Source organism: Mesoplodon mirus (genome assembly GCF_964341445.2).
Source record: "Mesoplodon mirus genome assembly, contig: HAP1_SCAFFOLD_1129, whole genome shotgun sequence".
Lineage (NCBI taxonomy): Eukaryota > Metazoa > Chordata > Mammalia > Artiodactyla > Ziphiidae > Mesoplodon > Mesoplodon mirus.
In genome coordinates this window covers 61,015-88,911 of record NW_028294940.1, presented here as the reverse complement: position 1 = coordinate 88,911, position 27,897 = coordinate 61,015, and the positions used below count along the sequence as shown (strand labels likewise).

General features: G+C 41.3%; 1 protein-coding gene and 1 long non-coding RNA gene across 2 annotated transcripts in view; one reads left to right on the top strand and one right to left on the bottom strand.

Moving 5' to 3' along the window:
• LOC309797859 (uncharacterized protein) overlaps positions 1-27,897 on the top strand; it is a gene marked incomplete at its 5' end in the record, with an annotated part of 105,796 nt that overhangs the window by 25,149 nt on the left and 52,750 nt on the right. Inside the window, 2 exons of the mRNA XM_082646252.1 lie at positions 21,874-22,968; positions 23,727-23,782. Of these exons, the coding sequence (XP_082502378.1) occupies positions 21,874-22,968; positions 23,727-23,782 (1,151 nt within the window). The remainder of the gene's footprint in view (positions 1-21,873; positions 22,969-23,726; positions 23,783-27,897) is intronic.
• On the bottom strand, positions 7,155-22,090 carry LOC309797860. The gene is made up of 3 exons (XR_014292829.1): positions 22,024-22,090; positions 14,492-14,616; positions 7,155-7,279 (listed from the first exon to the last, which is right to left on the bottom strand). It is a non-coding gene; the product is annotated as an uncharacterized lncRNA (long non-coding RNA).

Sequence of the window (27,897 nt, the reverse complement as noted above, 5' to 3'; positions counted from 1 at the left end):
GCGTAGGAGTTTATTAATTAATTAATTTATTTTCGCTGTGTTGGGTCTCCGTTTCTGTGCGAGGGCTTTCTCTAGTTGTGGCAAACGGGGGCCACTCTTCATCGTGGTGCATGGGCCTCTCACTATCTCAGCCTCTCTTGTTGCGGAGCACAGGTTCCAGATGCGCAGGCTCAGTAGTTGTGGCTCACGGGCCTAGTTGCACCGCGGCATGTGGGATCCTCCCAGACCAGGGCTCGAACCCGTGTCCCCTGCATTAGCAGGCAGATTCTCAACCACTGCGCCACCAGGGAAGCCCGTTTGCATCACTTTTGTGTTGCCATAGTATTAACCTAATAATCTAGACGTTTTTAAACTCATTAGACTTAAATTAAGTCCCCCAAACTAATCAGCTATTTCTTATTTGTACTCATAGCTTATATTCAGGCAGTCTTACTCACGTTATATCCATTAATCTAATTTTTCTTTAATGATACTTTTATTCTTGATTTTTAACTCTGAAATTTTCTTATAAATATAGAAGTTTTGACAGGAAACCAGAAGAAAATTTAAATATCTGCAATCTCATGTACTAGACGTAAAACACATCTGTATAGATGCCCAGCATATGTTAGTATTTTGCTTACTCATAAAAATTTATTCTGCCAGGCAAAACAGTGAACATTTAGATGCATCCCTTTATGAGAATTTCACTACCCATAAATAAGCATATATATATAAAATTAAAAATTGGCATCCTCTTACATGTAGATAATCTGATGTCTACGTCTTAGTATTAACATTATAATAATATAATTAATATATAATGTTATTATAATATATAGTATATATGATATAATAATATAATGATTGTGAGCACTTTCCAATTCACTAAACATTCTTTGAAAAGATTTCATTATCACCATAATACTAGTGTCCTGTACTCTAAGTGCATCTGTCCAAATTTTATTACAATTTTTATATAAAAACCTTTGCAGTTATCTTTGTCCACAGTTCTGATTATTTCCTAGTTTTGTCTACGATAATATATTGGGTTAAAAGTGTAACTTTAAAAGCTTTGGTAGGTATTGTAAGAATAATTTCAAGTTATTCCTATTGTTTGTGCCACACTGAACACTGTTTCCTTTCTCACATTTCATGATACAACAGTAAAATGCTTATAAGTTTCCCATATATCTTGCTATGTTTTTTCTTTGGATTTTTCCCTCCTTAAATTTTATTCAATAATCAAAATTTAATTCAAGAGTTACTCCAGAAAACTTTACTTAACATCCCCAGGCTGGGCGAGATGGTCTTTATTGACTCTCATAATAGTCTGTGCATATCCCAAAGTAAGACTTGTGTATCTGTGCGTATTTGTGTCTCACTTAAGAATGATGATCATATCTCTCTTTGTAGCGCCTGTGACCAGCACAATGCCTGGCCCATGGTTGACATCAAATAATTTTTTTAATTAAATAATCATCTGACTGATATACTATTCAATCAATAAATTTGATTCTCACAACAAACTTTTCATGTGGGCAAGTACTATTTTCCACTTCATATTGAGCAAAGAAATATAAAATGCATTACTTTCCTGGAGTCAGACAACTAGAAAATGTATGCAGTGTGTTTCTGGAGCCAGAAACAGACTTTATGAATCCTATTATACTATTATATTAATTTTCTCAAATGTGACACAGGAAATCTATGATGGAAATAGCCAAAAGAACTGGAAAATCAGCTTGACAGTTAGGAAGTGTTAGGTTACAATAAATATCATTATTTTTGCCCATATGATATTAATAGTGGATTTATATTACCTTTTCCATCGTTTTTTATTTCCACATTTTAAATGTCTTTGTAATAAAAAATAACATGAACTGACTGTCATTAAATAATGTATGACATGATAAATCATTCTTAGTAATTTTTCATATAGGAATCTATTTAAAGACAGAGGATATGAGACTTACAGTGTGATTTATAAACGTGCATCATTAAAATATTTGAAATATGTTTTTTCAAAAACATCTGGTAAACATTTTATGTAAAATTGTCCTTTTTCTTTTAACTTGGCCTCAGCTAGAGGAGTATATCTAGGAAGTCCATTTTTTTCCCACCACAATAACCTACATTGCTTTAAAACAGCATTCTTTATCGGTAAAATGGCAGAGTAGAGATAGCATGAGCTTTGGAATCAAACATACCATATGTTTGAGCCCCAGGTCACCCCACTTCAGGATGTATGATGTTAGGAAACTTATTTCACTTTCTGATCCTCATTGTAAAATGGAAATAGAAATAAATGTCCTGATAATAAACATCAGAGTCATATATTGTGAATATTCAGTATATGTAAGTTTCACTTTGTTTCCATCTCTCTAGGAGGAAAGATGGTGTTGCTGGACAAAAGGCTGGGGAAATAAATGTTGGGTCTTTTAGACCCCATATAATGAGTTTTCCTTCAGATGGTAATCAGATTTACAATAGAAGATTCTAGGGCCTTAATTTTGCTATGAATATGTAAGGTTGGTTTGACCTTTGAATAAGTGTGATTGATTGGTTGTGGTATAAAGCAGTGAATTAGCTTGGCCTGTTTAGAGGCAGCTGATAAAATCCACAGCTTTACCGAGTTTGCCTCACAAAGTTGCTTGTCTTCCAAACTGACTACTGGCCGAAAAGTTCTCTCTCTTCTGACTAGGGAAAGAGTAGTTCTTGGCAACTGAAGTGAGCTGCAGGCTGCTAAAATGAGTTCCAATTATTCTATAGTTTGTTGAGATTTCATGGGGCCAAAAAATAATATCATATAGGCTTACCGAAGCCCAAACACACTGAGATAAACACAGTAGTAAACTAAATATCAGTGTTATTACTCAAAAACAGGATTGGAGGATGTGGTGAAGATAAGGAGTCCCAACGGGCTTCCGCATCTTTCTCTCAGAATTAGACTTGCTCACGGAGTCACTGGCAGTCCTGGGAAATCACCGACCACTTCTCACAACGGCAAACAGCCGACTTCAAGGCCATGAGCAGACCAGAATGTTCCCAGTCTGCAGGCTGGCAGAGCCACAGGAATGAGAGCAGAGAACGGCTTTAGGAAGGTCAATTCCTTCTACCGGTTTCTGCAACCAGGTAAGTTATTTTTCTTTCCTTAGGAAGGAGTTTCCGAGAGGTGTGAACTGAGGCAAAGAGTATTATAGTAAAGCAATAGTTCTCGCAATGTGGTCCCCAGATAAGCAGCATCAACATCACTGGGAACTTAATGGAAAGGGAATTTCTCAGGTCCTGCCTCAAACCTATGGAATTAGAGACTCAGGATACAGAACCCAGCAATCTGTTTTTTGTTTGTTTGTTTTTTGCAGTACGCGGGTCTCACACTGCTGTGGCCTCTCCTGTTGAGGAGCACAGGCTCCGGACGCGCAGGCTCAGCGGCCATGGCTCACAGGCCCAGCCGCTCAGCGGCATGTGGGATCCTCCCAGACCGGGGCACGAACCCGTGTCCCCTGCATCGGCAGACGTACTCTCAACCACTGCGCCACCAGGGAAGCCCCAGCAATCTGTATTTTAACAAGTTAGACAGGTGCTTCTGAGATGTTAAAGTTTGAGAACCATTGAATAGAGGAAGTCTCCTGTGCTAATTTCCTATTTATTTCTCTATAACAAATTACCACCAATTTAACAGCTTATAACAACACCTATTCAATATCTGATGCTCCACAGGTCAGAAGTCTAGGTGGACTTAACTGTTTTCTTTTCTATGGGATTCAAAAGGCCAAAATGAAGGTGTGAACCAGGCCAGCATCTTATGTGGAGGATCTGTGGGTTGGGGGCAGGTATCTGATTCCAAATTCAGTTGGGTTTTTAACAAAATCCAATTCCTTGCTGTTCGTTTCCTACAGCCTGAGGTCCTCATTCTGTTGCAGGCTGTTGGCTGAGGATTCCTCTCTGCTCATAGGACCAGCGCTCAGGTCCTTCCCATCTTACCTCTTCCATCTGAAAAGCTGACAGTGGAATATCCTCTCATGCCAAAATTTTCTCACACTTCCAATCTCTTTGATTTCTCCTTCTGTTACCAGCCAAAGGAAACTCCTTGCTTTTAAAGAGCCCATGTGATTAGATTACATCAACCTGAATATCTGGTACCTTTTATTTCTGCATTTTAAAATAATTTTCTGCATTTCTCAAACTTTCTATAATCAACATATTTATCTTCTAATAAAAAAAAAACACAAATTCTTGTTTTGGAACAGAGTTTGGTCTTACTTTGTATAATTTTTAATTGGGCATTTAAATGAACAAAACCTTATTATTCCTGTGTAGCAAGAGAAAACTGATAATTTTGTAGATGCCCATCACATGAACTACTACTTAGATGCATGAAAATGTCCCACTATCCAGGGCTTGTTGAGAGACAAATATTTCAGATACTTAATTTCTTAGCACCCACCTGGAGATAGACAGTTGCACCGAACTTAGGCTCACGTTATCAGATGCCCTGCCCTAGATATTATATCCAAATATCTAACATTTTTAAAGCTAATTATGGAGAGATAGAATAGATATTTCACTCTGGCAACACAGTATTAACAGCAACATCTAGTCTCCAAATAATCAGATGTAACAGCAACTCCCCAATTTTCTCCCCAAAGTGTGACAGTTTTAGAAAAGTAATATCAAAGAATTTCTGTAGAACCAGTTCAATGAACAGGGATTTTACTACCATTATGACTATGTGAAAATCATTTCTCCAAATATAACACCTAAAAACTCTTCACAAGATTTTTATAAATTGCCTGAAAATACTTTTCAGTAACCATAGCCATTCTAGTGAAGAGTGGAAATTCTGGAAAACAGAAAGGACAAGATGGTGAAACCCAAAATACATCAAACTCTGATGATACTAACATCCATATTAGCAAATCAGTCCCTATAGAGTAATTTCAGATGCTTATCAAAGAATGGAGTTATTTAATATCACAAATTTTATTTAAAATAGGATATTAAATATTAGAATTGTTCAAATGAGCCTGTAATTATTGAATTAAAGTCTAACTTCAAAAGTCACAAGCAATCAGAGTATTTCTATAGCTAGTTCTCACATTTTTTTCTTTTTTCCCCGTTAATGGTAACTTTTACATTTTATTTTTCACTGAACTCTCTGTCTCCCCTGTTGGAAGCCACTGACTCTGTCCTATCTCTTCTCCTGCAAGTACAATTTGGTCTAAAAATGCCTCGAGTATTTGTTGATGTAAAGTCAACTTTACTGAAATTTCTTCTTAATATGAAGTAAATGAAATTTGGAAAAAAGTACCCTGGATTTAGGTTTTCTTTGTCTTCACACTGAGCTGTGTAATATTAATTGGGATGCCTTACCTGTCAAATTTTACTCCGTCATAAAATGGGAATTAAAACAGCCATTCCACAAGCTCACTGTAATATTAAATATATATGTCAAATGTTTTTGTACGATAAAACAATTTTTGCCTACAACAGACTCCTATTTGCCATTGTGTTATTTGATTTTAAATGACTTTGACTAACCGAGTGGACAGCAATTGCTTATTTAAACCTGAGTAATAATCCTAAGACTTAAATATTGTGCTTTCCTATTTAGGAGTGAATGATGAAGAACCACACTAGTTTATCAGGATTCAATTCACAGGGTTCATTTACCTTACAGTTTTAAAATTGCAGCCTTTTCGCCATACTGAACACCAAATAGGAAATGTTCTTAAATAAATTATTTAGATCTCTAAAGAAGTTTCATGTCAATTCTTAGAATATTTGTAAAAGAAAAGAACCGACTATCTGAACTGAATTGTTCACCTCCTGATATGTCTTTATGAATAGGTTAAATCTTCATTTTTAACCTTCTTAGAGATATCTTTACCTCCGTTTAATATTAAATAGATGTAAGATGTATTATTCCTACAATTTTAGCATGGTTACAGTTTTTAAAACAAAACTATAATTCTCTGGTCTGGAAACATGAATAAATTGTGAAAACACTTCTTTTACATGACCATAGTTACATTCAAGAAGTTAGCTTTATATATATATTTTTTAAATTTTTGCTTCATTCATCATAATTGTTTTAACAAATAATATTATTGACAAATATCTATTTCCTATAAGGTGACTACAGGTTGCAGTATTAGCTGACCTAATAGCATTTTGAACTCAGAGAGTTGTCCCATATTATTCTAGATCAAGTGAAATCATATTTCTAAGTATCCACACACCACTCCTAGATGAAAAGCACATTATCACAGTTCTATCTACGAGTGAACAGGATTCTGTTCCTACTGTTTGGAATAGACCTCCTGCAGTTAATGATTCTACACAGGCATTAATCACATCCTCTATCAAGTAGCCTAATGATGCTGAGGAGGTGGAATCATTATGATGCTAAATTATATTTTGCCTGACAGGGAATGAAAATTCTCTTTTAGTAATTATTAAAGACATTGGTAATAAGAACAAGAAAATGACATGTCAGAAGTATTATTTTAATTTTTCTTTAGAGAAAAAGAAATTATTTACAAAAAGCGAGCTGTCCTTTTCATCACTTTTCCCTTATTTCTTGTCAAGTTATTACATTGTCTATGTTACCAAAGTTACCTGTCCTGTTTGAAATATGTTGGAGTATTATACTTTTCTTACACTAAGCATCACTTGTAAAACTTAACTGGGTCATATCCTCGTAACAAAGGAATATTTTACTGTTTTATATATGTGAAAGGCTTTCAGAGCTACAAAGCCCTGTATAACTCGTCTGGAACTCACTGCCAATTTTAAATTTTACCTCACAAGTAACTGAAGGCTGGTTATAAAAAAAATAACAACCAAGAGAAATAAATTAACTAAAATAGTCTTCAGAAGAATGTTATTCAGAAGAGGATGAATACTGCAGATTAAGAGTTCTGGGAGATAATTATAAGTGGGAATTAGCAATAGGTTGTCTTTGCTTTAAAGTGAAAGAATAGTAAAGCTTCTATTTTAAAATCCAATTAATTATGGGAGGATGGTAGAGTTTTATGTCTTCCTTTTTTTCCCCTACATCCAATATACAATCATTTACCAACCCTTGTTAATCTTACTGCTTTTCATCCTTCAAATCATCCACATAGTCCTCTCCACCAAAACAAGAACAACGCAGTTTATCTCTATCATCTCTGATCTTTATTCATTCATCCTCCTCCTAGTGACATGTCCACCTTCATCCGTGCTCTCTTTCCGATGTCCTTCCATTCTCCAAAGATATCTTCTGAAACACAGGACTCATCTTGCCACTCTCCTGATTAGAAATTCAACATGACAGTTAATTTTATATGTCAGCCTTCTAGGATATAGTGCTCAACTGTTTAGTCAAACAATAATCTAGATCTTGCTGTGAATGTCTACTTAAAGATGTGTTTAACATCTAAATCAGGAGACTTTGAGTAAAGCAGTTTATCCTCCATAGCCTGGGTGGGATTCATCCCATCAGTTGAAGGCAAAGACAGATTTCCTGAAGAAAAGCAATTCTCAAGACTTTAATATAGAAAACTTGCCTGCAATCACAGGATTAAAAAGAACAACTTCTCTTTGAAAAAGAACTTTTCCAATTTCTTAAATCTATGTTTTAAATGGCAAAAGAACCACATGTTCATTGTAATAAGTCTGAAAATATAGACTATATATATATATATGTAAAATACAAATAGCATCCCCATCTCCTACAACAAAGTTATACATGTTAGTAATGTGTTCTGCAGGGTTCCATACCTTTCCTCTAGTATATTTTCAATGTTGCACTCTGTAATTAGATTTGTGATTGTCCAGATTGTGACTGGTAGATCATTTCCAGATCATTTGCTACATTTTTACAGCAATCAATACTCGCAGAATTAGTACTTGTACAGTAGTATTCGTGATAGTCGAAATATTTCTAAGATGATAATTTTCTAAGAGGATGGTGTTGATAAGTAGTAGCAATAATCACAGGTCCATAGGTCCTAGTGAGCAGAAATTTTCTGATGCCAACAGCAATCATCCAAGACTGTGGCTAAGTATGTCATGTGGTGCCTTTTTGCAACTAGAAACTGAACCGGCAGATGATCCAGAAGAATACTTGGAATCTTTTCTATATAATAAATGATAATTTCTTGAAAAGCCCTGTCATTCTCTTCTGAAATGGAGTAATACAATTTTTGAAAATTATTAACTCAAGAAAATACTTTGGACACTCAATAAATTATCCATTTAGCCAAGTGATTTTTGAAACTCTATCACAAATGAGAAGGTTTGGACTACTAGAGAAATCAAAGATGAGATTTAGAATAAAATATATATTAGATGCTCAATAAATGAATTTTGATGTCATGAATAAATGTATATGGACCAGAATAATGAGTAAAGACTTTAGCTATCATGTCATCAAAATCATAACTTTTATTTTGAAGGTATAAGCAAGAAACGAATACTTGCTAGCTTAAAAAAAATCAGAGATGGAGGCAAAATGGGAAACGCATTAGTTAGGGTTTAGTTTCGTGATATATATCAAAATAAAAATGACTGTTGGGTTGAATTTTTACCAAGTATATTAATTTCTAAGGTGGCTGTAACAAAATGCCACAAATGACAGAAATTGTATTCCCTCATGGTCTGGAGCCTAGAAGTCTGAAATCAAGGTGTCAGCAGAGCCATGCTTCTTCCGAAGGCTCTAGGGACAATCTGTTCTATGCCTCTCTCCCAGCTTCTGGTTGTTGCTGACAATTCTTGGCATTTCTATCTGTATCACTCCAGTCACTGCCTCTGACATCACACGGCCTATTTGCCTCTGTTTGTGTCTGTATCTCTGTGTTCGAATTTCCCTCTTCTTATAAAGACACCAGCCATTAGACTTAGGGCCCATGCTAATTCAGTATGACCTCATCTTAACTAATCACATCTGCAAAGACCCTTGCAAACAAGGTCACATTCACAGATCCTGCACGGACATGAATTTTGGGGGCACACTGTTCAGTGCAGCACCCCAAGTCTACCTTGTAAATAGACAGTGGTTTTCAACTGGACTCTATTACCAAAGTTCCTTTTAGGAGCATTTTGTTGTCAATAACGTTTCTTTACAACATAAACTAGGTATATTTTAAAACTGTTGAAACTCTTTTTCTGTTTCTTATGTTTAAATGCTTTCCTCTGTTAATTCAAGTGAGGTTTATTCATCACAAGTAAATCGAAGACATATTATTTGTTAATTTTAAGTTACTAGTTATATAAGGATTATGTGTGTGTGTGTGTGTGTGTGTGTGTGTGTGATTTCTTTTCTTTTTAGTGTCTTTATGGTAACTCTTAGACAATAACTCATGTCCTCCTTTCTTTGTAAGTAGATAATTTTGTTCAAATTGCAGCCTCATTTTCCCCCAAAGCTTTTTAATACTACATCATCTTCAGATGATTTGAGTATTTTTCTTCTTTTATATTGATCCATCTTTAAAATAATGTGCTTTTCAGAGTGCTGGAAACCATGACTTCTACCGCAGCCCTACATTTTCTATGACTGATAATGGATGTGCAGTTGGGAATAACTTTTTAAAAAGATTTGAAGCTACTGTCTCTTATTATTATTGCTTTTTTTCTCATTCTATTTCTAGAGAGAGGAAGCTGGAGTGTGTTAACGCAAACTTATTTTTACTGATTTTAGTAAGATGACAGAAGTAATACTTAGAGAGTCTCATAGTCTTGTCTGTGGCATTTTTAACAAAATGTTCAATAGTAATACATTAATTTCTTTTGGAAAATGTAAAGGCTTTTAAATGTCTAACTGATCTTAAACTAAAATTCTTACTTCATTATTACTGTATGAAAATAAAAGACCCTTTTTCATTTTAGGTATTTTTCTGTATACCCAGTAGTTATTTTAATTTTTTAAAATGTCTTAAAATGCATGTCTTTTTATGGCTTGATAGCTTATTTCCCTTTAGTGCTGAACAATATTCCATTGTTTAGATATACCACAGTTTATTTATCTAGTCACCTACTGAAGGACATCTTGGCTGCTTTCAAATTTTAGCTATTATGAATAAAGTTACTATAAACATCTGTGTGCAGGTTTTTGTGTGGACATACATTTTCATCTCTTTTGGATAAATACCAAGCAGTGCAATTGCAGGATTTAATGGTAAGAATATGTTTAGTGTTGTCAGAAACAACAATTTTGCAAAATTTTTAATTTTAATGAAGTCCATGGATTGTGCCTTTGGTGCTGTATCTAAAAAGTCATCGCCATAACCAAGGTCATCTTGGTTTTCTCCTATTCATATTCTAGAAGTTTAATGGTTTTGCATTTCATATTTAGGTCTATGATCTACTTTGGGTTGTTTCGTTAAGGGTGTAAGTTTTGTGTCTATATTCATTTTCTTGCATGAGAATGTCCAGTTGCTGCAATATCATTTGTTGAATAGATACACTACTGTTTCAAGTGGAGAGAAATTATTTTAGTTATAAATATAATTGTAAGCATTCACTGTTTATTTGTGATTTGGTAAAAATATTTCTCTTAACTAGTTGGGAAACACAGGGTCTAACTATGCCACTCATGGTGAAACCTTTCTACTTACCCTATTTTCCAGCTTCCGTGTTTATAATGAATTACATAATCTCCAATCTCCTAAGAATCTTTGTCTCTAAAATTCTTTGAACATGAAGTATCAGATTTGAATTGATTCATACAAGTACTTAGGAAGACTCAATTATTGGAAACTTAAAATATCCTTTAGCATAGTGTAGACACAACCTTAGAATCAGTGGGACATATTTTAGGGAAAAGTGAAGAAGCCCTCAGTGAAAAGATGGTTCATTTAGTTCTACTTCTGCCTTTTTCTTGCATTTTCCTATTGTATTTCGGTTTATTCCCCTCTGTCAATATTCTAATTTGAAAATTATCTTAGCAATGGTGAAATACAAATCACCACTGTTTTTATTACTTACAAGGACTATTTGAGACATCTATGTAAAATATTCAGGTAATTAACATAGAATTTTGAGGCTCATAAAAAATCACTACACTCAACAGAACTTCCTGACATCACATAATAGATTGATTTTTAATGTAGTGTAATGTTTAGTCTCAGTGAGTGAGATTTCTGACTATAATTAGCTTTGATGGCTCAGAAAAAATATTATCTATGGTGATTGATGATACTCTAGCTATGTATGTGAGAGTCAATAATTAAATTACATTCAGAACATAGAGGTATTTATGTCATTTTATTTGTGCTTCATGAATTTACTGTCCTTATCTCAGAATTCTTCAGTAATGTTTTGGCCACTCCAATTTTATTTCCATGGATTTATATAAAATTTTTACTTGCTATTAATTATTTGGAAAATTTCAAGTCTGAGGTGCAGTGCTGCTTTACATATACGTTTTTTGCTAGAATATTTCCAAATGACTATTCTGATTAAGGGCTATTTTACAAAACGTTTTCTATTGCAAACAATCTTGTTATTTTTTTTCCTCTGAGACCGTGATAATGTCAGTGCTAATTTAATAAACTAGTAACTTGATCCTTCTAATTTCCTTGATTCATGCTGTAGAAGCCTCTGCCTAATAGAGAAATCATACAATTTGTTATCTTGGTTGACTCTACATTCCAGATGCTGAAATAATGAGCTCAGGATATTTCAAATTTATCTGAAAACAGTTTATATAATCTCCCTTAGTTAAAGAAGCTACGAGCAGGATAGAATGATTAAATTATGATATTCCAAAATATAGATATGCTCCTGTCTTCTCCTTCCCAGATTTCTTTTCCTATGTCTCCTTTTCAATTCTAAGAAAAGGACACCACACAAATTTTGCATGACATGTAGAGTCCTCACTGAGCTGACCTCACAGGTGTTTCCATCGAATCCTAGAATATGTGTCAAGCTCATCTCACACTAGATCAACAACCTCCAACAGTCTATGTACTTTCACATTCTAATGCCCTTACTTATGCTTTGCTTTGTAGTCATAACAGGGTAATATGTGTTCTAGTTCCCCTTCTTCTCCAAGAAAATGGTAACACTGTACTTTTCTGCTCCATTTGAAGAGTGATGTGGAAATAGGATATAGCTTGACCAGTTAAACATGAGCAGAAGTCAATTGCAGGAAGGAGATGTAAGACCTAGTGAATTAATATTTATACCCTCTCCCTGTGCCATAAGGATCTTAGATGCATGGGTGTGAAGATGAGTCTCCATCAGCGTAAATCCTAAGTGTCTACAACGGGCAGAGCTTCTGCATCAGTCAGCCTTCTGGCAGGAAAGAAAATTCAACTCACTGGGTTCAAAGAAGATAATGTAATGAAGGTACGACTTGGAGAAGCGGGGCCAGGGTTAAGGGGAATCACCATAGATGTCAAGGCCCCCAGAGGTAAGGGGGGGAAAAGAACATTCCAAGTAGAGGAGGTAGCAGGTACAAATGAAAGGGAGAGGGGGCACTGAGCATGGGTTTTCAGCACTAAAGCAAATTAAAAAACTACAGAGATTGAGCGTGAGATAATCATGAAATGAGAAAGAAAAGTAATACTAATACTATGGTAAATTCATGTCTAATTGAGTGAAAGCCACTGCTCAAAGTATTTGATCTGTGTTAGCTTATTCGAGTTTTTAAATGATTATATGAAGTAGGTACAAGTAATAACTTCTCTGAGAACTGAGGCTCAGAGAAGGAAACATCTTGTATAGTTCAGCCGGTTAAAGTGTGAAGGTGTTTAGGTTTGAACCCAGGCAGTGTAGCTCCACAACTCTTGTCTATAACAACTACACTACACCCGCTCACACAGCTGGGTGAAAGATCGTGCAAGACTTGTGTGGCAAATGAAGGATTTCTTTTTCCCTTCCTCCTAAGAGAAATAGGAATCCACTGTAGGGTTTTAAAGGATAACCTGAACATATGTGATTTCTAAAATGGCTATTCTTTTTGTAGTGTGGAGAACTGGATGGAGAGCAAAAGGTACACGTTAGTGAAACTATTTAGATAGAATCAGTATTAGTCTAAGCAAGAAATGGTGGTTTTTGGCTTAGAGTGAAAGTGGTACTGATGTTGAAAAATATGAATGCCTTTGAGACAGATTTAGAGAGTAAACTTGAAAGATCCCAATGTGAATTATATACAGAAGAGAGGATTAAGGACAAGCATTAAGGACAATGCCTATGTTACTGTCTTATTCAACTGGATTTACTATGGGGTTGTTCATTAAAATGAAAATAGTGAAGAAAAAAAACAGCAAAAGAGAGAGATGAGTTTGGTTTAGGACTGGCTGACTTGGAGTTGGCTTTTATTTATCCATATGTAGATACTGATTAAGCAACTTTTGGTGATGTCTGATTCTCACTAGGGCTACTAATTTGGAGCCTATTTTTCTAGAGATGACATTCACAGCAATAAACGTGGATCAGATTACCAGGACAGAGAATGCAGAGTGAAAAAAAAATGGGGTCTCAGACCAGGTCTTAATTGCTCCGACATGTAACAGCTCAGGAGAAGAGGTAGGATTTTAGCGAAGAAGAGGTAGATCCCCAGCAAAGAAGAATATGAGAAAACACTATAAATAGTGCTGAGAAGAGTACAAAGATGAACATAACCAGATACTTAGGATAGAAAGCAGGATGAAGAGCTGTCAGTGAAACCAAGAAGAGATTGTTTGAAAAGAAAGGCCACAGTGTTGAAAGTTGCTAACAGTTCAAGCAGTTAGAAAAATAAACGAATGGCTCTTGGTGTCAGATATGACCTTAAAAACCAGTTATTCCAAATTTATTGTTGTTAGTGGGATCCAAAGAAATTGAGGAATATGAAATATGTATTTTATGCCATGTTATACATAGTGGCCATCATTATTTTCTCATTTAATTATCTAAAACAGTTAAAGTGCTTATATAATCACATCAGGAGGCATATATTGTCCTTTATTAGGAAAAATTATCCACAATTTGCAAATAAGACAAAGGGAATGTGGTATGTCCTTTCAATGTCATGCAGGGGCATTGCTTAAAAGAATCACCCAAAGATTATGTAATTCTCCAGGAAAATGTACTTGAGTTAGATTTAGCTCTTTACTATTTGATTAGTGCCCAGACACCACTGTAAAGCCACGTCTTAGTTTACAGGTTTCTCACCAGCAAAAAAGAAAAGAAAAAAAAAACAACATAAACCCAAATTTATGATTTTATTGCCCCAGAGAATTTTAATTAGTGTCATGTCTTTCATGGTATTATTTTTGTTATTTCTTATTCCACTATTTATAAATGCCTTAAAGTGTTCTTTGAACCAGCTCTACTATCTCTCTGCCCCCCCAATAATGAAATAATTTTTAGTTACATTTATATTTGTATAAGTAAGATAATTTTTAAATTATACTTTCGCATAATCAATTGGTTTACTAGATTAAATCACTGTTTTACTGTAGCAAATAGCCCAGTGGTAGCCTGAAAATTATTGGTTCACTACAGATTATGTGATGAAATATCAAAAAAAGCTTACCTGAGGGCTTCCCTGGTGGCGCAGTGGTTGGGAGTCCACCTGCCGATGCAGGGGACACGGGTTCGTGCCCCAGTCCGGGAAGATCCCACATGCCGCAGAGCGGCTGGTCCCGTGAGCCATGGCCGCTGAGCCTGTGCGTCCGGAGCCTGTGCTCCGCAACGGGAGAGGCCACAGCAGTGAGAGGCCCGCGTACAGCAAAAAAAATAAATAAAAAAATAAAACAACTTACCTGAAAATATTTTTCTAGAAGTTACACTTTATTATGCATAGTAGGATAACAAAATCGAACTATTTCCTTCTCAGACTGAGACGGCAGCACACTAAATGCCAGTTGTTCCCACATCCCAAGTTGAATTGTGATTCGACTATTTGAAACGGAGTAAAAAGCAAACTTTTTTTTTTAAATCTAAAGCTTCTCAACTACATAGAGACAACAAAAGTGTCAGGATTTAGAGATTAAGAGAAGATTTTAAGGGAGAGTTCTTGAAGTGCTGTGAGTCCCAATCGCAGTCCTCAAGGAAACAAAGTGGAAGGTACTTCCCTCTTCATATAATGTGAAAAAATAACAAGTTTAAGAAGACCACTCAGATAGCTTACTATGGCCCCCCCTTGAGCTTGAGGCGCACAGTGTATTCTTGTCTGACTCATATCCTCCTAAGGAACAAAAGACTGGATAGCTAGGTGATATTAGGTCAGATCAAGGACAGAGGTGTCTGAGTTGAAATCAGCCTTCTGACAGTTTCTTCACGCTGCCACTCTGGAGGCTAGAGGCTTCCAATGATTAGAGCAACATGAGCGCTGTAAATATCCTCTCTCAAAATCGCACAACCAGGTGAGATGTTACAGTGAAAGCAAGGCTTAGACCAAATTCTATCACTCGTAGAAAAATGAATTGGCAAATAGACCCCAGACAGTCCTGAGCTGTACTGTTGCAGCCATATTCAGTCCTATATCCCATAAGTTCATCGCTATTCAGTTCTACATTTAGTACCTTTTCCTCTAGTACGATGACAGATTCCTTCATATCATGGTGGCACCGAAGGAATAAACACCTGGGCTAAAACCCCCACTTGGGAAAATGTTACACCTTGAGTTCTCTAGAACTTGTCCAAAGGCCAAGTATCTGTACAAATTTGCTAGTCAATAAACATATCTCAACCACTACCCGTTTAGCAAATACGTACATATTTGTAAATTCCCTTAGGCTGTTTAACAAGTCCTCTATTGCAGATTGAGGCAATGATAGTTCAATCGTTTTTAGTTGAAATCTACCTCTTTATGATTTTTCCAGGGGTTCCTTATTTCTCTCAGTAGAAATCGAAAGTTCCTAATTTTCAAATGCTGACTCGCTACCCTTAGGGTGAATATTCCTGATTAAAGTATTTCAAGTGTCAACCAAATACCTAGAGGGTATAATACAAATATGTATTCCCTAAATGTCACACATGTGATGATGAGTTATTTTTAAATAAATTACTGACATTATAAGACCTAAATTTCTATAGGGTTTCCTGGCAATGGATTGGGTAGGCTGTTTGCATAGGACAAGATATAGGCAATGGCTAAAACTAACCATCCGGAATAGAGTTGCTCTTGGTAACCCTAAAGGGAACCACGTGTGAGAAATTCCCAGTGATGGGGCAGTGGGCTCGGAAGAACCCACGCACCATAAGAGAAAGTGTCAGCTTTAAGCATCTACCAGGCACACACAACATTATTAATCTAGTAAGAGCTTTCATGCCACACTCCAACAACTAGTGTGGATTGAAAACTTCTCTCTTGATGGGGGATGGGTGGAATTTCAACTTTAAATGAAATTCATAATGTTGAAATTAATACAGTGGATTGAACAAAATAATTATTGAACTGAGACTGTGTGTGGAGCTGGAAGTTACTGGTGGATTCTTGTTACCTGAAAGTGACCATGGCAGGTATGGGATGTGCACTGCTTTTCACCCAAGGAAGCAAAGGCAAAACAAGTCTCACAGCACAGGGGGAATGGACAGTGGAGGATAAAAATAAGGCTCCTTTATATATCCTCTCAGTGAGTCCCATTCTTCAGTATAATGATCCCTGTCATTCAGATGATTCAGAGTGAGGCACCTTTGAAATAAACTTATTTTTTTATCACTCAGTCTTTTATAGCATAACCATAATGAGTTAAAGGGAGATTCTCTTCCTGTAAGAGTGAGAAAAGGAAAGAAAGATAAAGTAAGTGAGGGAAACTGAAGACACCATCCTGCCTCGTATGTTTTAGGACATTTTATCTGCAGTTGTTCAAAATTTCAGATTTAAGATGATGTATCAACTTGTTGGCTGAATAATGTCATTCAATAAGCCTGCCCCTAGCTACCTATTGCATGTAGGTTTTCTCTGGGCTATAATTCCTCTCTCATAATCTCTAAAATGACCATTCTAAGTGCTTTTGGCTTAAAAGACTATATTCCAGAAAAAATATAATTGGAGAAAGGATTGCAGATGGGGTAGGAATTTGAATAATGTTATAATTTCTATATATTTAATTACCTTTTCTTTTTGCATCAGCTCCAATCTTCCACTATTTAACATCATTATGTTCACTTATCATGTACATTTCTGTGCAAATTATCAAATGTGCCAATCAAATTATGGGGAAAAAATTGTCAACTAATTTTAGAGTAAAATAAATGATTTATAAAATATTATACTTAACGTATGATCCTTGATAAATTAACATTAGTTTTTACTATCCTCAGTGATTCTTTTGTTCACATAACATAGAACTACCTAGAGTGACCTGATTCTGCCATGGAACTAAGAGAATCATTAGATTTTAGAGGATGAATGATGGCTGTAGGGAGACACAGTTGACTGGCTAAGCTGCTCAGATGTTCACACTACCTCCCAATAGGTGAAAAATTGTGCCCTGGAGTTATCACGTCAGAGCTGCCTAATGCCATCCTGACGCTGTCATAAACCAGTGTCATCAATGATCAAGTTTCCCTCAGTTAAGTATAAAACCCCCAGCTCCCCTCCATAAGCTTACTGAGTCTCACTGTACTCTCTCGCTTTGATATCTGTGATGAATTTAAAACCTTATAATCAGTAGAAAAGTGTGGTTTTGGTTGAGTGAAACAAGTTATAACTAGAGCTGAGTATAAATGCTGTTATACTCAGGATAGCTATCAGTAATACATGAACTATAAATGCACACATGTTTCCTTTGAGATCAACTCAAGGAAGAAAGGAAAAATGTAAATAACCAGATGATGTAATCTCCAAACAGTGCATCCTCAATTAAAATGAATATAGTACATAGCTTACCTTCAGTATAAAAGGATAATCAAGTTCCCTTAAGGAAGACTGCATGTCAACAAAAGCAAAAATTAAAATTGCAAACAGAATGAGCTTTCTCATGAATTTGTAAGATATAAAGGGAATGTGTGTGTGAGTGTGTGGTTGAGAAATATTAAAGGAAAAAGAAGAATCTGTGACCTTCTTGTTTTCCTTTCTAAAAAGAATATATTCAGAAAGTTCTGAAGGTTCTGCACTTTAAAAATAGATTGATAGAAAGAACTAGTAATACTCCCAGTTATAGGAAATGTAATTTTTAGGAACTTCCCAGCAGGAACATAATAAGTAGGCGAAAACTTGCAAAAAATACAGAGAGTCAGTCTTGAGGATTAGTAATCATGTGATTTTTCCATGAAGACTTTGAGCTGCTGAAATGAGAAGGTTTGTATTTGTTGTAAATAAAACAAGTAAGTACTTATATTAAAACTTGAGAGAAAAATCACTTTTTCTTACAGCCTAGTAAGTTGCAATCAATAGTCTGCTTGCCTAATTGAAATATTTTTACCAATTTATCTGCAATTACCAAAGAAATATCATGTAGAGGTAATTACGTGCTGTTCTCACTTTTTGAAAAATATGTTTTATCAAATAGTGCTTGTATGTATCAATTGACCCTGCACAAATTCAAAGGGAATCTGGAGAAACTACTGAGGGAAATGCATTGTACTTTGCAGCTCCATTTCAAAGTTATAGAGAGTTAAGGATCCAGCTGCTAGTTATAAAACAGTTATGTGCATCTATTTGTCTGACATTTATTATTTTAGCAATATTTCTGTGTAGAAGCAATATCTCTATATTTAAAAGATACATTATTTTACTTTTATTAACTAAGGTCTTTACTCCTTTTTTTTGGTTAATTATAAGCCTTGTCCTTTAGATCCATATAGTTTCATAGTTTATTGGCAAGCACAGAAGACAACATTATTATGGGTAATATTTATTGAGCATTTGCCAGGTGCTATGTGAAGGACTTTACATGAACTAGCTTATTTAATCTACAAAACAAATCTTGGAAGTAGATATTTTGTTATCATCTTAGTTTTTCCAATGAAAAGAAATAAGGCACAGAGAGGTTAAGGCATGCTGTTGGTTGCAGAGCAGGCTGGGAGCAGAGCTAGACTTTGAAGTTAGTAGTTTTCTCTGAAGCCTGATGCCTGACCACAGTGTCATGTTTCCTCTGTTACAAAATACTCAGCCAAATAAAAGGAGAAGAATGTTTCTTATCAACAGTCAGCCTTTCAGGCAAAATCACCAGCGGCTTACAAAAGATGATATTATTTAACATAAATATGTAAAAATTACTACAAAGCAAAATGTTTCAAGTACCTTAGGAAAAAAAAAAAGGACAAGAGTATAAATAAAAAATTTCTGTAGATGTACCATATACTGAGATAATGCCGAAAGCTCACTAATGGTGTGCTCATAAAGCATTGTTTTAAAACACAATGCATGGAGAACTTAACACATTAGGAGGTTATTGTTCCTTGGACTTGATGGCTGAGGGTAGGGCGGGAGGGTGACTTTATCCACAGGCAAACCATTGTTTTCCAAAGACTACAGAATTATTTGTTTCCATGTTATGGCATATAATTATTTTTAAACAAAAATACTCTATTTTTAATCCTGTGTTTGAAAAATGTTGGCACATTTTAGGACTTGAATGCTTTGCAAACATTGGAGAAGTAAGTGTGAGAGCACCTCTCTGTGGTGGGAAGTTATTACTGTTTTAAAAAGAGAAAAACGTTTTTAAAAAAGACTTTTTCAGGAGCTGACAATTATTTTGTGTCTTTTCCAAGCCGTTTGTCTTTCTCCTGACTGCAAAGTTATCCCTCTTTTTCTCTGTTAAGTATTGCTAGCAAATAAGTAACATTTAGGGTGTTATGCTACTTCTGACTTTCAAAGAAAAAGGCACAGCATAATTCTGGATCTTTAGGAAAGTTAAGGATAAGTTAATGACATCATATTTCTTTCTTCTATATTTCTAAGAAAGAATGTATTAATATTCATTTCCAGAATACAAAGGGAATATTTCAGTATAGGTCCCCCAGAAGAAGCAGAACTACTAAGAAATGAGGCCCATCTGTCTGTCTTCTCTCCCTGACTTCATGTCCTGTGGACTCCAAGCTCCAGGATCAGACACAGGCAACAGTCTGACCTAGACAATTGTGTAAGGCTGAATTCTTAGGACTGTGTCTGATCCTGGAGCTTGGGGGTCACAAAGTAGGCCGCGAGGGAGAGAATATGGATGTAAAGTAAAGTAGCAACAGTCCGGAACCCATACACCAAAAAAAAAAAAAAAAAAAAAAAAGCTAGAGGCCACGAAAACAGAATGAAACCTATGTGAGCCCTTATTGCCTCTGACCTTGACTGTGTAGTTTTCCTGCAGAAGTCAAGCCCCTTCCTCATGGAACTAAATACCCACACTGGTCCCAGAGTAGAAGAAGCTGAAGGAAGGCCCAGTGGAAGGTGGGCAATGGCAGACCTGGCCACTGTCTCTCACCAATGAGATGAGCCAGCAGACCAGTGAGGACATAAGATGACTGCTGCTTCATTTCCCCTCCAGTCCCCTGTAGGAAACTCTGCTATATCCCACCCTAACCAGAGACATACAGAAAAGGAATGCTGGAAAGTGTGGTAAGGCCTAGCCAAGTGGCCACATCAAAAGGCCACCATAGCTCACCCCTTGTCAACCCATGCAAATCTCCTTAAACTGTATTGCTCTCCAAATATTGAAAACAGCCAAGTCGTGCTTCCACCTAACATGGTACAAATATCCCAGGTCCAACTGAAAACAGATGAATCCCTTCCTCAGAAGGGATACAAAGTCCCTTTTTTGTCTTTGCATGCTAGTCATTTTCTATTAATTCGTTCATACTCTCTCATTGATATCCTGCAGCTTAAATACAGAGATATAGTTATGTGGCAGTGGGTCCATTCTCATGGAATTAATTAGTCTAACCATGGTTTTCCTTACAGAGCCACAGATGTAATGGTGGAATGGTCTAAGGGAGACTCAGTTATGGTGCCAGCTAGATGGCAATACCTTTCAGGGCTGAGGTGATATCTCCAGAGTGTTCTGTATGATCACCATTCCTTCACATATAGTGCTATATCTCCCAGAGTCAGAGTTCCTGGGTCAGGGAATCAAGGGAGGAAAATGGGAGAGGCTCCTCCACTATCACTGCAAGTGATCCACTAGCAAAATATTTGCTTCTCATCTCCATGATGTTAAGTCCAGTGAGATCTTAGTACCAAGGAAAATAATGCTTCTGCCAGGGAACCTGACAGTACTTTCATTGAAATAGAAGTTGAGAGTTTGACCTAGCCAGATGGGACTTCTGAATTAACAGGCAAAGACTGGGGTTTCTGCACTAGTTGGAGAGATCCTTCTATCAAGATGAAATTGGGTTGCTACCAAATAATGTGGGTAAAGGAGGGTCTGTATGGAATGCAGAAGATCCTCCAGGGTGCCTTTTAATACTTTCATTTCCTATGATTAAAGTCAGTGGAAAACTATCATAATTCAGGTTGGGCTGCTATGGTCCAGTTCCTTCAGGAATAAAGGTTTGGGTAAGTTTAGCAGGCAAGAATCTATGACCAACAGGAGTGCTTGCTGAGGGTATAGGGTGTACAGGATGGTAGTGGAAGAAGCTTGTTATACATACCAGCTATGATCATGTGATCAGCTGGAGAAACACAGGCTGTAATAGTTATGAGTACTTCTTCCTTATTTTGATATGAATATGTTTGTGTGTATGTGTGTGTGATAAATCTCCCCCCTCCCACATACACACATCACATCACACATTTTTTTTCTTTTTGTTCTCCTCTTTCTCATACTCTAATCATGTAAAATAAGATATGTTAATAATATCTAACTCTATATAACACAAAGAGCTATAAATGAGAATCCATAAAAAGTAGTATTTTATTGGCAAATATAAATGATGAAGAAAATTGAATGTTGACGATTTAGCCTATAAAAGAGAAAGCTAAAGGAACTATGTTTTGAAGAAGATGTAAAATTTCTTCTAAAGTGAATCTAAAAGAAAAAAAAGGAAATAGAAAGGAGGAAGGAAACTCGGTCCAAGCGGGGGAGGGGAGGACAAGGGGCGAGGGGGACGCCACCCAAGTGGTCTGGGGTTCGAACCCAGATAGGCGAAACGCGCCGGGAATCGGCTGGGGAAACTCGGGCAAACCTTTTTGGGGAATCACCGCTCCGACACCCCACCGCCCAGGCGCTGCAACGGAGGGTGAGCGGAGGCTGGGGGAGCTCAAACTTGCGAGAGCTGGAGGCGGCGGCGGGCGGGCGGCTGGCTGTCGCCCGAGCGCTGCGCCTGCGGGGGGAGGGGAGGCGGCTGCTGGGAGGGAGGGAGGGAGGCCGGGCGGGCGGGCGGGCGAGAGGGCGGAGGGAGGGGGAGGAGGAAGAGGAGGGAACCAGGGAGGGGGGACGCGTTGGGATCGCGGCGTGCGGCGGCAGACGGAGCCTGGGCTCCCAGCGGCGAGGGGAGGCAGGGCTACGCTCCTTGCTGAACGCGGACCGAACTCGGCGGCAGCGGGGAAGACGCGCCGGAGCCCAGACCGCGACCGAGAGCGGGAGCGAGGCGGCAGCGGCGGCGGAGGGGGAGCCCGCGAGCTGCCGGGCGGGGAGCCCAAGCCGCGCTGTCGCCGCGCAGGGAAGACTTGGCCAACACACTCACACACACATACACACCCAGCCCGAGCGGGCGCTCGCGGCTAATCGTCAGCATGGCGCTGGGGGAGGATCGCGCGGGGCTGTCGCCACCTGCCCGGAGGCTTTGAGCCCGCCCCCGCCCCCACCCGGCCCAGAGCCCACCCCTCGGCGTGGCCGACCCCGAGGGCAGCCGGCTGGCAGCAGACGGCGAGGGAGGCGAGCGAGCGCGGCGCCGCGAGCGGGTTGCGGGCAGCGGGGGACGGCAAACTTTGCTGTTCGCCGCGCTTCCCCGGCCCGGCCCCTTCTCCCATCGCCAACGTCGCCACCCCACTTTCCTCCAACCCCGCACACCTCTCCCCACCCACCCCACCACCCGTCGCTCCTCCTCGCCGCCTCGACTCTGCTCCGGGGAAAACTTCAAAGCGCCGGATCGCAGGCTCCCTGCTTACTCCCCGGCTGGGGATTTCAGGTCAGTGTCCGGAACACCTTTCCCCGCGGAGGCCGCGCGGGCTGGCGGGCGTGCGTGCGGCGGGCTGCAGTCGGCCCCCTCCCTCGGGGCCCAGACTAGCGGCGGGTGGCTCCTCTGACTCTCTGGCGTACCCCTCGAAGCTTGTGCCTCGCGCTTCACTTTGGCTGCTTTGCTCGCTTTCGTTTTTATTTCCTAGCTGTAAGTTATTAAAAATGCAGCCAACCTAAGCGGCCCGGCGTGGGCTTCGGGGAGGGAGGGGCGCGGCGGGGGTGGGGGGCTGCCGCCCCCCTGGGGGCTGAGAGGAGAGCAGGGAGTTCGCGGATTGGAAGTTTGCAGGCAGTGTGTGTCTGTGTGCGCGGGAGCGCGGTCGTCGCTGAGTGCCGCGAGTCGGGCGGGGGGGGGGCGGGGGGGTGAGCTGGGCTGGAAGCTGGGAAGCTCGGCTCGGCATTAGCTTGCTAGCAGGAAGGGGAGGGCGGCGGGTTCCCGTCTGCTTTCTTTTTCGACTCGGGAAAGAACTGTAAAAACCTCCAGCCGCCGCTGCCTCGTCTCACCTCTCCGGGGGCAGCTCGTTCTTGCTCGTGGAACGACGGCGTGTGCGTGCGCGAGGGTGTGTGTGGCGGGCGCCCCGGGCCGAGCCGAGCTCGAGCTGCCGCCGCTGCCGCGCGACTCGGGAGGGGAGTCCCGGTTTTCTGGTTTTTTTTTGGCTTTTTTTGGATTGCTCCAAAGCGTGAATCACATGGATTTAAAAAAAATACTAGGAAATCGAGCAGAGCGAGGGGTTCCGACTCGGCCCGCCCGCCAGCCAGCCAGTCAGGTCAGACGCTTTGTTTTGTAAATGTTCTTTAAAAATTTTAATGTGCCACCCTGGTCCACCCGCACCGTCCCCGCGACGTCGTGGGGTTGGTTTTAAGTTTAAGATCTACCCCCAGGGGTGGGGGTAGATCGTGCGGGGGCGGGGGCGGGGGCGGCGGCGGGCGGGGGGGCGAGACCTGGGTCCTCCTCTGGGTAGCGTGGAGTCTGGTGGAAAGCCCTGTAGGGCGTGTGCGAGTCTGCGGCCGGAGGAAGTTGGTCCCACTCGGAGGGCGTGCGGCGCAGAGGCTGAGGGCGAAGAGGAACTTGCGCACCCGGGCGCGATCCTCGGCCGAGGCGGGGAGAGCGAGGCGCCGCTGCGCCGCGGGGCCCGCGCTCGGAGCAGGCGGGCGGCTGCGCTGCAGAGCCTCCGCCAACTAGGGGGCTCGGGGCGGCGGCGACGTGCTCCTGCTGTTGACCAAGCAAGCCCCGGGGCGCCGTGTGCGGAGTAGGCTTCCCTACTTCCCGAGTAGGCTTCCCGACGGGCTTCCCGCCGCCTGCACTCTCGAGTGGGCACGTCCCCGGGTCCCTGAGACGGCTGAGCCTGGCCGCGTGTAGGCCGAAGCCGGGGCGAGGCTTAATTTGCAGTTAATGAATCTTTTCCAGAAAGTCCGCGATCTCCAGCTAGAGGCTGTGAGTGCCCGCGCGCGAGGGCGCGCGCCGCCGGCGTCTAAAGGGTTGGGGGGCCTCCCTGGTGGCGCAGTGGTTGAGAGTCCGCCTGCCGATGCAGGGGATACGGGTTCGTGCCCCGGTCTGGGAGGATCCCATATGCCGCGGAGCGGCTGGGCCCGTGAGCCATGGCCGCTGGGCCTGTGCGTCCGGAGCCTGTGCTCCGCAACGGGAGAGGCCACAACAGTGAGAGGCCCGTGTACTGCAAAAAAAAAAAAAAAAAAAAAAAAAAAAAAAAAAAAAAAAAAAATAAAGGGTTGGGGGGTTGCGGGGATGGAAGAGCGAAGGAGGGGGGACGGTTATGTGTATTTAAAAACAAACCTTAAAAAAAGAAACCAGCGCGCTTCAAATAGGTATTCGTACAGCCTCTTGTGTCTAGAGTAGACAGCTCAGGGTTTTAGCTGGGTTTTTTTGTTTGTTTGTTTCTTTTTTGAGAGAAGGCCAGAGGAGGGGTAGTGGTATTTGATTCTAGGGGTAGTCTCTGGAGAAAAATCCTTAAAATGACTTGGGAATAAAAACGAGGAGGAAATGGCCCACCCCAGAAGGTGGTGGGTGGTGAACGCAGACAGACTTGGGTATTTGTAGCCATCTGACACTTCCTGTGGCACTGGAAACGGACACCGCGGGCCGAAATCAATCCTTACGAGGTGTTGGATTCGGTTTGGCCAACAAAATTGCTTGTGTGGAAGTCATTTTAATTGTCGGCCTCCGAGACTCCTGTACGTGGACACTTGGAAAATACATTTGCTTCTCGACCCTTCCCACTCCACCCCCGACCTGTTATCTGGTCTGGGCTTTGCAGTGTTGGTTCCCGTGTTTATTTTGGGCATGATTTCACCGCGAGGAGGAAGCGGGGAGATGGCGGTGATTAATATGCCGTCCAGGTTTAACCCGAGGCTGGCCTTTAGTGTGCGGGTTTACGCCGCCACTCACCGGGATTGCCTGGGGTAGTGGCGGGGGGCGCGCGGGGTTCGGGCGCCAGGCGCTCCGCGGGCAGGTCGGGGTTAGGGCTCGGACGGCCCCAGCGCTGTCCTTTGAGGCGCTGTCACCAGTAGGTGACTGAGAGTTAATTAGGAAGTGTTCTCCGGATCAATGGGCCGCACAGCTCATTAGCGATTCTCTCCAGCCCTTTGCAGGGCCGGCCGGGCCTGTGCCTCCCACAGAGGCCGGGGCCCCGCGGCCCGGGCTGCGGAGAGCGCCTCTGGGAAGTGGGGAGGGATGGGCGGCGAGGGGCGACCGGGAGGCGAGTGTAACTTGGCCGGGCGGCGCGTTGCGTGCGGCGCCTCGAGGCCCGCGCAGCCCGCTCTTTCTTCCTGCTCTCGGTCGCCTCGACTGTCTTTAACTCGCTCCCGCTCGCGTCGCTGCCTGGCTGCTCCTCCCCGCCTCCCTCGCCTATCTCTTGTTCTCTAAGCACGACGCCTGTGCTCCCCGCCCAGTTTGGGATTAGACAAGATAAAAATAGGACTGCCCAGCGCACAGAGCTGTGACTGTGCCCCGGCAGCCGGGCTGGCGGGAGCGCTGTGGGCCGGACCCGCTGTGCGCTCGGGGCAGCCCGAGCCCGTAGAGTCCCACCCCGACCCTGCAGGCGCGGTCACGCTCCAGCGTTCTGTCCACCGGGAACCGTGCGGGCAGGGGGACCTGGGTAGGGTCTCCGCGCTCTCGCGGGTGTTGTTGGTGTGCCTGTGATAGATGGGTCTAGACAGGCATGCAGGCTCCCTCCCGGCTGAAGGACGGGAAGGGGCGGGGCGGGCCGCGGAGGCGGCGGCAGACTCCCGTGAGCGAGCGAGCCTTCGGGCCCAGCGACCAGGGTGGAGGGAAGGCTGCGAGGGTTTCTCTTAACCCTTTAAAGACGATAGGGAGAGTGGGGGTGGGGAGTGTAGTAGAAATTCCTGGAGGCAAAGTAGCTCCCTGGGGAGAGGAGGCGGGAGTCTGGGCTTGGGGTTTTCCTTTCTCTTCTGTGTATGCAGTCTCACATCCTGGTACATTGGGCTCGATTCTTCGACGAACCAAACGCAGCTGCTAGGTGATCTAATTTGACCCGATACTTCTCAATGGGGAAGGTGTGAACACACACAGTGGGCACCCTCACTTAAGGAACTGAGTTGGGGAGATGCAGAGGTTAGACCTTACCGTTCCCAGCGGCCCAGTATGTGAAGGTCTGCTCAGAGCTTTAGTCAGTGGGGCCTCTGACCGAGAGTGTTGCCTACCAAAGACCCAAGCCTGAAATGCCTGGCCAGTGCGTACAGGTATGCGTCGGAGAGAGCAAAGGGGTCCTTGAGTTGTCTATGTAAATAAAAACACTTTTAACCATGAACTTGTGGAGAGTTCAAATAAGATATGTGCAGGGAGGCAGCCTCCAAACAGGAGTTGGACAGTGATGTGTACAAGATCGATCATTTGTATACACATCCGTGGGGTCAACATTGAATGGGTCTAAAAATTGAATACAACTCCGCAGGCATTGGTCTCGTTCTTTCCCTGAGGTAGAAGTTGTTGGGTGGGTTACCCTATAGAGAAATGAATCATTAGTCACACTCCTCTCTCCTTCCCCCTCCTCTTCCTTTTAGGGTTTGGAGTCTTAGGGGATCCTCTAGTTACATTAAACTGCAAACCCATATTGGTCTGGGAACGAGCCCCATTATAGACAAAGCAAGAATGTAAGTCGTGGGGAGGTGTACGTGTTAGACAGGAATGCACAGATTAAGATGTGCGCCTGAATGACATGTGCTGAGACAAATCAAGACACTTGGGCTCTGGTGCCCACATGGAACAAGAGATACAGAAGAGAGAAAGAACTGGCCGCGAGGAATGTAAACATGGGTATGCAAATACTGAGACCTAGAGCGAGATTCTAGGAGAAAATCCCAGACTTTGTTGAGCTGGAAACTGGAGCAGAATTTCTGTAAGTTCGTTCGAGAGACAAAAGCCCATTTAAAGGTGTGAAGAGGGTCACTTGGAAACACAAAAAGCATTCACGTGCATACATCCATGCTTAGATACACAGGCTGAATGACAAAAACCCCTCCATGCCTGATGAAGATTTTCCTGCCCGGTGAGACAGAGCAGGGCACGGAAGTGTGGGCCACACAACCACATTCGCACACTCATTCACTGGGAAATACTGTGTCTTCGGCTAGAGGGAAACTGAGGGCGACGGTGCCTAGCTAAGGGTGGATGGCCCTTGGTTACTAAGATTGCTTCTGGTTATAGTTTCTTCCCACCTAGAGTGGGGAAGAGAGTATGTCTTGAGCAGGTAGGAGGATTTCTGAAAGATTTTTGAGTTCTGGACCCTGAGAGGATGGATGGTGGAGGAAAAAGAGGAGTAGCTTTGCATTCTGGGTCGGAAGCAAGGGATGTTGCGCTCCTCTAAGCCCTGTTTGCTAAGGTGGCGCAGGGCCTAGTGAACTGAGA